The sequence below is a fragment of the Bos mutus genome, chromosome 12 (genome assembly GCF_027580195.1).
Source record: "Bos mutus isolate GX-2022 chromosome 12, NWIPB_WYAK_1.1, whole genome shotgun sequence".
Classification (NCBI taxonomy): Eukaryota; Metazoa; Chordata; class Mammalia; order Artiodactyla; family Bovidae; genus Bos; species Bos mutus.
Genome location: NC_091628.1, coordinates 47,500,726 through 47,513,162, shown reverse-complemented (window position 1 = coordinate 47,513,162; position 12,437 = coordinate 47,500,726). Strand labels below are relative to the sequence as shown.

Genomic DNA, 12,437 nt, shown 5'->3' with positions numbered 1-12,437 from the left:
TTCTTGCTTAGAGAATCTCATGGACAGAGGAGTCTGGTGGGCCACAGACCATGGGGTTGCAAACAGTCAAATAGGACTTGGCAACTGAGCACACAGGCATGCAAACAATTTCAAAATGTTACCAGTTTTCTTTTATATAATGCTCATTTTACTTAAATTGTAAACATAATGGATAAAAGAAAATTTTTAAGCATTTCTTACAAATAAAAGGTACCTAAATACCATTTATATACAGCTTTATAATTTATATTTTTACATATTTTATCTCATTTAGAACTTACAGATCTCACTGTGAAATATACTAGCTCATTTTATAAAACAAAAAATTAAACTTCAGTGATATTAAGTGACATATTCACTCAGCTAATAAAGTTGTACAGCCAGAATTTGTCTCATTCCAAATCTCTCTCACACTATACTCCCTGTTCAGGGAATAATGTTTTTCTTCCAAATGTACAAGAGGGTCCTACTAAATAAGAAGTTTTTTATATAATAAATCTCACCACCAGAGTGAGTTTCACTCATTATTTCACATAGCTCCCAGACATCATTTTAAAGAAGAAAAAAGTCCAGAAAAAGACAAGAAACCTAACTCCTAGACTGAGCTAAAGCATGCATACACACTATAATTCCAAGTAAAGTATTTTCAGTTCAGTTCAGTCGCTCAGTTGTGTCCAACTCTTTGCGACCCCATGAACGGCAGCACACCAGGCCTCCTTTTGTCCGTCACCAACTCCCGGAGTCCACCCAAACCCATGTCCATTGAGTCGGTGATGCCATCCAACCATCTTATCCTCTGTCATCCCCTTCTCTTCCTGCCCTCAATCTTCCCCAGCATCAGGGTCTTTTCAAATGAGTCAGCTCTTCACATCAGGTGGCCAAAGTACTGGAGTTTTAGATGTACCCAAATACATAAGTTCTCTTTTTGCTTATCTCAGCCATTTCTTAAGTCTTTATCTCTTATTTTCTCTTCCTCTTGCCTCTCAACCCCTTAACTTCACAAACTACTGGTATGCTTGACTGCAGACGCAGATCAAGATTGGATGGAATGAATTCCATCTTTCTTTTACATCTAAGAGAAAATAAAAGGCACTCTTTATTAAAGTAGCAAAATTCCTTCATTAAATCTCAACCCTTCAGTACCTATTTTTTTCCCCATTATGGTTCACTGTTGTTGCTGTCTAGTCACTCAGTTGTGCCCGACTCTTTCGTGACTCCATGGACTGCAGCCTGCCAGGCTCCTCTGTCCATGGAGTTTTTCAGGCAAGAATACTCAAGTGGGTTGCCATTTCCTTCTCCAGGCGATCTTCCCAACTCAGGAATCAAACTCACATTTCCTGCATTGGCAGGTTGATTCTTTACCATTATGGCTTATTACAGGATACTGAATATAGTACCCTGTAATATACAGTAGGATCTTGTTTCTTTTATAGAGTAGTTTGCATCTGTTAATCCTAAATTCCTAATTTATCCCTGCCTCCCTCTGGTAACCGTAAGTTTATTTTCTATGTCTGTGAGAATGTTTCTGTACTGTAAATAAGTTCATTTGTATTATATTTTAGAATCTACATATACCTGATGTCATACAGTATTCATCTTTGTCTGTGTGCCTTACTTCACTTAATATGATAATCCTTAGGTCCATCCATGATGCTGCAATACGGGGCACTGTTTCATTCTTTTTCGGCTGAGTACTACTTCACTGTAGGACTGCTATGAACACGTGGGTGCACATATCTTTTTCAATTATCGTGTTTTCTCCAAATATATGCCCAGGAGTAGGAAAGCTGAATCATATAGCAACTGTTTTTAGATTTTAAAGGAATCTCCATTCTGTTTTCCATAGTGGGTGCAACCAATTTACATTCCCACCAACAATGTAGGAGGTTCCCTTTTCTCCACACCCTCTCCATCATTTTTGTTATTTTTAGACTTTTTAATGATGGCCATTCTGACTGGTGTGAAGTGACGCTTCACTGTAGTTTTGATGTGCATTCCTCTAATAATTAGACATGTTGAGCATCTTTTCATGTATCTATTGGCCATCTTTGGATAAATGTCTATTTAGGTCTTCTGCTCATTATTTGATTGGGTTGTTTGCTTTTTTGTTATTAGGTTATATGAACTATTTGTATATTTTGGAAATGAAGCCTTTGTTGTATTGTATGCAAATATTTTCTCCCATTCTATATGCCATTTTTTCATTTTGTTTATGGTTTCCTTTGTTATGCACAAGTTTATATGTATGTTAGGTTCATTTGTTTATTTTTGCTTTTATGTCTATTGATTTGAGAGACTGATTGCTATGACTTATGTTAGAGAATATTTTGCGTATTTCTCTTCTAGGGGTTTTATGGTGTCATGATTTATATTTAAGTCTTTAAAAAGGCACTCTCTTATAATATCCCCCACTGCATAGAAAAAAAACCAAAAGCAAAACATATTTCTTTAATCTTACTTAACTTTCCCCTAAAAATGCTCATTGCCCAAGAGGCAAGGAGACTAAGTACATATATGCAATTGTAAGTACTTTTCCCATTTTAATTCATATTGTAACAGCACACTTTGAGGAAGTAAAAGTAATCACCATAAACATCTAAGTCCAGAGCAAGTGATCAATTTGCTCAGACACAAAAACACCTAAATGAGTACTCTTGTGTTTTCTGGATCTCATGTTTCATAACAAGGAACACTAAAACCCTTTCCTTAATTATTTTAAGTTTCAAAGGAAATAATTTACAATTTATTTTTACCTTGTGAAAGACAAGTGGGATGTAAGCTCTAACTACAGTTAAATCCTGCCAGAATGAGGAAACTGGGATTCAAAAGAATTCAGCCACATAAAACATAGGATTAGATTATTGTAAAGTTAATAAAATGATACAGGTGAGCCTGTATCACAGCTGGCTGGGGGCCCACGCTGAAGTCTGGCTCCATCTGGTGGCAACCGTCCACCCTAGATTCACTATCATGCAGTCATCCTGATGGCTGGCTGGGGTTTCTAGGGCTTCCCTGGCCTGCAATGCAGGAGACCTGGGTTCGATCCCTGGGTTGGGAAGATCCCCTGGAGAAGGAAATGGCAACCCACTCCAGTATTCTTGCCTGGAGAATCCCATGGATGGAGAGGCCTGGTAGGCTACAGTCCACAGGGTCCCAAAGAGTTGGATACAACTGAGTGACTTCACTTTCACTTTCAGCCCCAACCTCAGGAACTCCTTGACTAGGTGGCATCCACTTTGACGTGGCTATGGAGTCAGAACATAGGGGAAAAGGAAACCTGTTCAATTTCCCTGCTTCCAGAAATGGTTCCATCATCTGTTTCCCAACCTACTGCTACCAATCATTTTAGAGAAGAGGGGCTAGTTTACATCAACTTGTAAATGCATGTAAATTTGTAAATACAATTTGTAAATTGCATTTGTAATTTGTAAATACAAATTGCAAATACATGAGCTGTATTTTAAAAGACTTGAGAAAAAACAAAAATTACCACCACCACCAATAACAACAACAAAAACTAAAAAATCAGTACATTCTCAAAATGACTACATACTAAGGTTTATGTGGCTTTGTGCACTATTTGGAAGTAATCATGCATGTTTATCACAGAAACAATCCCATAAATTTTCAAATTTTTAAGTTGACCAATAAAAGCCTTTATTACAAAATCCGTAACAGAACTGAGTTACAGGACTAAAAGTACTTATTTGTAAAAGAGAACAGTAGCATTACCTATGCCATAGGTTTAGCGCATGTCTGGATCTTTCTTCTAAGATTCAGACCTTATACATATAGTTCATTTTTCTATTTACACATGTCACAGACACTTAATGAAACTAAACTAAATTTGTCATGTTTCTCAGGTAAAGCCATGTATTTTTCTGATGCTTTAAAGACTGCATCACTGTCCCCACAGCTGCCCAATCAAGAACCTAGTGACATCCTTCTCATTCCCCAGTCCAATCTAGTCACCACATCCTCCTGTCTATCCAGTTAGCTTAGTTCTACCCCCTGAGCATTTTTCCCAGTCTGGCCCCATCCTCCCCATCTCTGCTGCTACTATTGTAGTTCTATCATTACTTCCCACCTTGGTAAGGGAAGCAATCTCTAAAAGAGGCCTCTTTGTCTATAGCTTGCTGCAAAGTCACTTCAGTCGTATCCGACTCTGTGAGATCCCATAGACGGCAGCCCACCAGGCTCCCCCATCCCTGGGTTCTCCAGGCAAGAACACTGGAGTGGGCTGCCATTTCCTTCTCCAGTGCATGAAAGTGAAAAGTGAAAGTGAAGTCGCTCAGTTGTGTCCGACGTAGCAACCCCATGAACTACAGCCTACCAGACTCCCCTGTCCATGGGATTTTCCAGGCAAGAGTACTGGAGTGGGGTGCCATTGCCTTCTCTGGTCTATAGCTTATACACCCTCAATCTTCCTCCACATCACAGAATGGATTTTTATATAAAGTCAGATCATATCATGCATAGTCTCAAAATCTTTTAACTGTTTACGATGTTAGACAATGGCTCAAATGCATAATTAGGACCCACTTCCCTCTTCTGCTTCATTTCTTACAACTCACTGCTTCTCAGTCTATGGGCTAACCATACTGAATTATTTGCAGTTTGTTCCAAAAACTTCATTTTGACTTGTCTCCAGGGTATGCATTAGTGCCCCTAGTTTCCTTCCCTTCCATAACTGACAGTCTTACTCTTAGTCACCATGCAGATGTTAGCATACGCATTTCTCCCTCCATGTAACCTTCCCCAATTCCTCCCAGCGCTCAGTTAGATACACCTTGAGTCTATGTGGTCTCATTCTGAGTATCCTGCCCTTTGCTCTATTATCATCATACTTTTGCTCACTGTTCCTTTATTTCTCCATTAGACTGCCAGCTTTGTGAAGGCAAAGGTCACCAGTGTATCTATGGCTCATGACATGTATCAGTACATGGTTAGTAAATATTTGCTAAATAAATAAATTTATTGTTCTGAGAGTTCAAGTGTAAACTTCTCTAATACCAACCAGAGTCTGATTTAAAGACTTGCTTATTGGTAAAGATCAAATACACTCAAGTCAGTGTTAATAAACTACTATGACAATTAATTTCCAAATAAATTTCCCTCTAAATGTCAATTCTGAAAAGCCATCTGAATCATAATGATGGTATATAAAAATAACTGCTATTGAAATAAGTAGCATTTATTTTCCCTTGATACTGCTAATCACTAAGGAAACCTGATATATGCTGATCTAAAAGTAACTGCATGAAAAAAAACTATCCTTCTTTAAGATTATCTAAAAATATGATTTCTTTTAGGTCCAGCAGCTAAACGAGGCATAAGCAATATTTCTTATTATTATTCCAGTCTTTGAAATTTCCTGGAGAAATCACTGGCATGTTATAGGAAGAACTAGTATCTCTTAGTTCTAATTTCCTTTTCATTTCTGTCCTTATCTGGAGCTGATATAAAGGCAAAAGGACAAGTTAACAGGGTAATAAAAAGATAATAGGAATAACAGAATAAACAGGCCTAATGTCTGACAAACCCTGTTGTAAGCTAGTTATCAAAGGCCTGAGAACTTTAATATTCCATTATACTTAGATTTAGATTTATGACAAACTTTCTCTAACATATTAAAAAAGACACTACATCATGAACTAAAGTTTAATTTCAATAAAACTATAAGCTTGAAACACCAATAAAATATCACAGAAATGTCCTACTTTTCTTTTTTTACCTGTTTTCCCGTTCATACATTTCCCTAGAGGCACTTCGGAGTTGATCGATTTCTTGATTAGTTTTCAATTTGATCTGTTCCAGTTCATCACGTAGTTTATTTTCATATTCTGTTTTATAACGGTCTCTGAAAGGAGTCAAAAGGAATATCCATTATTATTTTTTTTTTTTTTGGTAAAAGAAATAGGTCTTTGCCCTTCATATAAGATTTTAATACCTTACATCAAATATGCTCTACATACACTGTTCCTTAAAAAAACAGTATTAGATATAAAGTTCTATAATTCCTAAAAATACTGTTTCAAAGTAGTTCCATCTAAGATTTCCTTTTAAACATATTGCCCCAAAAGCTAATTACTATAAAAAAAGTTAGTTTATGTTGGATAATTATTCATCTTCAAAAATATTTTACTAATAGTTTTTAATGCATATGGCCAAAGACTTTTAAACCAATGCATTGTGGAATGCACTTCATTTAGAAATAATAATCTGATGTGGTGCATATTAGGGGACAATCTTAAAAAAAAAAAAAGACCCTCGTGGACTCTTGACAAAAACTTTCCTTCTAAGCACAACAACCTCAGCCACTGTGATCTCTTAGCAAAGTCACAAAGCATTACATAGGGTATTAGCAGAAGCACAAACTGATGAAAAATACCACAAGCTGAGAAAAATGTTACAAATATATGAAGTCTTAAAGGATAAAATTTAAAATTTTAGTTTTTGAAATGCTCACAAAAATGCTGAGAAAATAAATACCTTCTGAAGAGATATATATGAGGCATATAAACATATAGTGTCTCAGATGGTAAAGAATCTGTCTGCAATGCAGGAGTCCTTGGTTCTATCTCTGGGTCAGGAAGATCCCCTGGAGTAGGAAACGGCAACCTACTCCTGGATTCTTGCTGGGAAATCCCATGGACAGAGAAGCCTGGCAGTCTATATTCCATGGGGCTACAAAGAGTTGGACATGACTGAGCAACTAACACTAAATATATAAAAGTATATAAATACTTTCTTAAAACACTTAAACAGAGATCTTAGTCATTGGGAGCTAAAAAGATTATATCATAAAAAGAAATTAATAAAAACAGTAACAGTGTATATATCCCTATCTAAAAGAAACAGGCTTTTGGAAAAAAACAAAATGTCTTAAGAAAAAAATCAGTTAGAATATGAGTATCTTGTGGAGAAACAAAAACAATTATCTTAACATTATCCTATAAACCTTACCAACAAATCACTATTTGTCCCCAAAGCCAGGAGTTCCCTAAAGAAGATGGTTTGGTTTATATCTATTTATATGGAAAATAACGTAAATCTTGCCTGGATGTCACGTATTTTTCATACATCTCTTCTCTAGCCTTTTTGGTTTCTTCAAGTTGAGCTTGAAGTCTTTCAAGACGATCCTCTTCGTGGGCACAGCGAACACTAAGCTCCATGTTTTGGCGGTTGAGATATTCTTTATCCTTTTGCAGCAAAGTAACAGTCTGCTGCAAGGTGGCTACCTATACACAGGCAGAGACAGAGTGTCCAGAGCAATGTCACCTTACTTTTCAAGGTTTACTGAATGAGTTTTTTCATTTGTGCTTGTGCTCAACACATACAGAGGCTAATTCTTACCATGAAATTTTCCATCCAAACACAGCTACTAAAAAGTCCCTTCTTTCCAGCAACTACATCAAAAAAGAAACAATTTCCCTCTCACAATTCTTGCCCTGGGCTATGTCCACAATCACTGTACAATAAAAAACCAGTGACTCGGACTTCCCTGGTGGTCCAGTGGTTAAAGGACCCACCCTGCAAGGCAGGGATGCAGGGTCAGGGAACTAAGACTCCACATGCGACAGAACAAAGATCCCGCATGACCGTGACACAATACAGATCCCGCGTGCCTCAGTGAAGACTCAGCGCAGCCAAATAAATAAATATTAAAAAAAACAAACAGTGACTCTATAAGCTTACCTCTTTTGATAATTCACTTCTTTCTTTAGCTTGAGTTATGTGAGAGGCTTCAAGTATTTCATATTTTCTCCTTAAGTCAGTTGCTTCCTGTTCAAGTGCATCTCGCTCACTATAAAATTCAAATACACTTGTTTTTAGTAAACTAGAACTCAAGTACATATGTAAATTTTACACCTCTTTTTATAACAAGCATTTAAAAAGGGTTGATTATATTTCAGGAAACTGAACAGAGATCCTTCAGTGTCATTCTGTGAACAATAAAGTATCTGCTTTTCAAATTTAGGAGACTCTCTGAGATCTTGCTCAGATAAATATAAATTTATTATCTGTAAAAAATAAATATGTAAGCTACACTGACAAAAGTAAACAATAAAACTTTTAAAGGTATACTCTGGTGTCTTTTCACTAATCATCTTCAATCTCATCTGGAAGTCAAAACTTTTAAAGAATTTAAACATGGCTCTAGGCTTTCAGTTCTTAGGCTCAAAAGCCCTTCACTCATTACTCAGATTGTGTTGCTGATACACAGGCAGGCATTCTTGTGACTGCTTCATTCACAAATTATTCATGATTACCCAGAAATTCTAATTTCCATTCTCAGAGGAGCTCTTTCCCCAACACAGCAAAACTAAGAACTGGACCAAACCTACAAACAGGTATCTTAAAAAATGAGCAGAGAAACAGATTTACTATTTCTTAATTTGTCTTCTATAGTCAGAATCAGTTCCTTTGCCCTTTATTTCAGCTACTCTCCTGGTGTTTCCATGGGAGAGCTATTAAAAATTGTTTTTTTTTCATTAGATTTTCAATAACTCATTTAGAAAGATGACTTCTAAGATTTTTTCTGCTTAACAAAATAGTGTATTTATACTTGAGCAAAGCACAAGTTAAAAAGTAACAATCACCCATAAACCCACTAACTAAAGATGACTATCAGTATTAACACTCTGGTTCATGTTAAGTGTTTTATGTCTTTACACACAAATGTTTTTATTCTCACAAGGTAATGACTTTTGCTATGATTTTTTAGTGTAAAAAAGAAAGATGGGCATATGCATTTTGCTTCTTAAAATTAAATGTGTTTGACTTATCCATGTATACATTAGGGGCTTCCCAGGTGGCACTAGAGGTAAAGAACCCGCCTGCCAGTGCAAGAGATATAAAGAGATGTGGGTTTGATCCCTGGGTAGGGAAGATCTCCTGGAGAATGAAATGGCAACCCACTCCAGTATTCTTGCCTGGAGAATCTCATGGACAGAGGAGCCTGGTGGGCCACAGTTCATGAGGTAGCAAAGAGTTGGACATGACTGAAGCAATTAAGCGAGCAAATATATACATTCAGATCTAATTTAATTATTACACAGAATTACATTATAGACATAAATTATAATCTATTTTCTTTTTTTTATAATCTGTTTTCCATGCTACTGTCAAAGAGACACTGATGTACAGATCAGTCTTATGGACTCTGTGGGAGAGGGAGAGGGTGGGGAGATTTGGGAGAATGGCATTGAAACATGTATAATATCATGTATGAAACGAGTCGCCAGTCCAGATTCAATGCACGATACTGGATGCTTGGGGCTGGTGCACTGGGACGACCCAGAGGGAGGGTATGGGGAGGGAGGAGGGAGGAGGGTTCAGGATGGGGAACACAGGTATACCTGTGGCGGATTCATTTCGATATTTGGCAAAACTAATACAATATTGTAAAGTTTAAAAATAAAATAAAATTTAAAAAATAATAAAAATAAAATTAAAAAATACACTATAAAAAAAAAAAAAAAAAAAGCATTTGAATTCTTTCTAATAATGATGCAGCTAATCTCAATATACCTGTTCTCTTTTGTAAATTTGTGAGAATTTACCAAGGACATTAAAGTGATTTTTCCTCCCAGTTTATATTTTTGTGATCAGACCAATTTTTAAAAATCCATTCTTTCTACTGAGTGAACCAAAGGATTCTCAGCTTGATCCACCCTTGCCTGGTTGTTTTCCTGTTTCATTTCCAGCACATGATGATGTTTATTATAGTTTTATTTCTTAGATTCTCATTATAGAAAACATATATATATATATAAAGATGATAAAATGAGACGCCTCCCCACCCTACTCCCTGCTTTCATCACTCACCGCAAAGAATTATCAAGTCATGGCTCATCTTGGTTCATTTACCCATCCTTTCATGGCCACTCTGGATTATTTTGATGACTATGCCTTTTAGTTTTCTCCTTTCATATTTTACCTATTGTTGCTATAGATTTATAGTGGCAGGAAGTGAAAGTTGCTCAGTCTTGTCCGACTCTTTGTGGCCCCACATACAGTACAGTCCATGGAATTCTCCAGGCCTGAATACCAGAGTGGGTAGCCTTTCCCTTCTCCAGGAGATCTTCCCAACCCACGGATCGAACCCAGGTCTCCCACACTGCAGATGGATTCTTCACATCTGAGCTACAATGGAAGCCCTGCGAGATCCTCAAAACACCAACTCAAAGTACCATCTTATCATCACAATCTACTTCTTTTTGAAATGATTCTTTTGAAATCTAGCTCTATTTGAGAACCCAATCGTATATCTGTCATGGATTTCAAACTCTAATAATCACTACATTTTGATACAACAATACATACACAGTAACACACACTGCATGTCAGTCATGCCGGGAGTAGGAGTATCACCGTTATATTCCCAAATCCTTGCAAATTTACTTACGGTGTTTTACAGTTTATAAAGCATTCATTCATTTAACAAACACTCACTGAGTGACTACAATGGTTTAAGAATTATTTTAGGTACAAGTAGACACAGCAGTGAACAGTTTAATAATCTCTTTATATATATGTGTATATATGCACACATATATGCTGTCATAAAAATTATTCAATCTTCTAAATTTATACAGTGTAGTTATTGTATTAGCACCACCTCACAAATGACAAAACTTCAGCTTAGAATAATTAGAGATTTCCTAAGGGCATATAGCTAAGTAGTGGTTCATTAATCTATTCCAGCAAAAGGAAAATTATATGCTATAGCTATTTAGCAGCAACACAATGGGAAACATATCCTCAGAAAGTATCATTTTTTTGAAAGTGTATGTGCCTTTTGTTGAAAAGAAATAGCTGAAAAAACTTTAGATAAAACTGCAAAGTACTTAAATTCATTCCATAAAATAAAAATAGTCAAGTAAGAGTTCAAAAATATTTATACACATAGGATTTCCCTGGGTTCATATCACATTTAAAAAGGCAAAAGCAACTTCTAAATAAAATAAAAATAACTGATATAAAAATACAATCTAAACTCACCAAGCTGCCAAAACTACACACTTTTATACAACAGAGAATAAGGTATATGTCAAGAGAATAAGAAGACATGGCAAGACTGGGAGAAAATATTTGCCAAAGATGTATCTGATAAAGGACTATTATCCAAAATATACAAAGAACTCTTAAAACTCACAGTAAGAAAACAAACATCCCAATTAAAATATAAGCCAAAAACTTTAACAGACACCTCACCAAAGTAGATATACAGATGGTGACTAAGTACATGAAAAGATGTTCCATATCACCTGTCATCAGAGAAATGCAAATTAAAGCAATGAGATATGACTACACATCTATTAGAATGTAAAATTCAGAACACTGATAACGAATACTGGCAAGGGTGTGGAGCAACAGAAACTCATTCATTGCTGGTGAAAATGCAAAATGGTACAGAGACTTTGGGACAGACACTTGGCTGGTTTCTTACAAAATTAAACATACTCTTACCATACGAGTATGTTCACACTCTTTGGTATTTACCCAGAGGAGTTGAAAATGTATGTCCATATAAAAATTGGCACATGAATTTTTATAGCAGACTTATTCCTAACTGCCAAAACTTGGAAGCAACTAAGATGTCCTTCAGCCGGTGAATGGATAAGTAAACTGTGGTACATCTTGATAGTGGAATATTATTCATCATTCAATGGAATATTATTATTCAGTGAGTACTATTCAATAGAATATTATTCATTATTCAAATGATCTATCAAGCCATGAAGAGATATGCAGGAAACTTAGATGTATATAACTAAGTCAAAGAAGCCAATCTGAAAAGGTTCCGTATGGTATGGTTCCAACTATATGACATTTTAGAAAAGAAAAACCTATGGAAACAGAAAAAAAAAAAGAGATATAAAGTAGCATTAATGATGTTGACGGTAAGAATTCAAGTGCCTCTGATGCATGCTAAAAAAGAGAACAAGTAACGTGGACATCTTAACTACTTACCTCTTAACTTTATCATAGTTCTCTTGACGGTAGTCACCTTGCTGAATTAACTGTTTTGTGTCTGCTAATTCTAAGGCCAAACGTTGACATCTAATCTGAAGCTCAGAGTAGTTCCTGCGATCTTCCTCATAAGTCTATAGATCAAAAACAGTAACAAACCATTCAAACTAAACATACTTGACCAAATTCTGTATTGAATGCTTTCGTTGAACTGTGAGTATCTTTGTAATTTTAAAAAATCCTCAATGTTTCTATTTAGTAATTTTTCCTTACTCAAAGACAGGTAATCTTAAACTCACTGAGTAGTCTATAAGTTCATTTGTTTAAAACTTGAACTCTGTTTTTCATAGAAAATAGGACAACTATGCTTTGGTGAATAGTTCAGTTCAGTTCAGTTCAGTCGCTCAGTCGTGTCTGACTCTTTGTGACCCCATGAATCACAGCACGCCAGGCTCCCT

At 36.0% G+C, this 12,437-nt stretch overlaps 1 protein-coding gene across 2 annotated transcripts in view; it reads right to left on the bottom strand.

The window, feature by feature from the left end:
* The window catches only part of PIBF1 (progesterone immunomodulatory binding factor 1), a 230,298-nt gene that overhangs the window by 169,183 nt on the left and 48,678 nt on the right, over nt 1–12,437 (bottom strand). For both annotated transcript variants that reach the window (XM_005894381.3, XM_070380581.1), the window contains exons 6-9: nt 11,980–12,113; nt 7,699–7,807; nt 7,060–7,241; nt 5,735–5,860 (exon numbers count right to left, since the gene is read on the bottom strand). In XM_005894381.3, the coding sequence (XP_005894443.3) occupies nt 5,735–5,860; nt 7,060–7,241; nt 7,699–7,807; nt 11,980–12,113 (551 nt within the window). The remainder of the gene's footprint in view (nt 1–5,734; nt 5,861–7,059; nt 7,242–7,698; nt 7,808–11,979; nt 12,114–12,437) is intronic.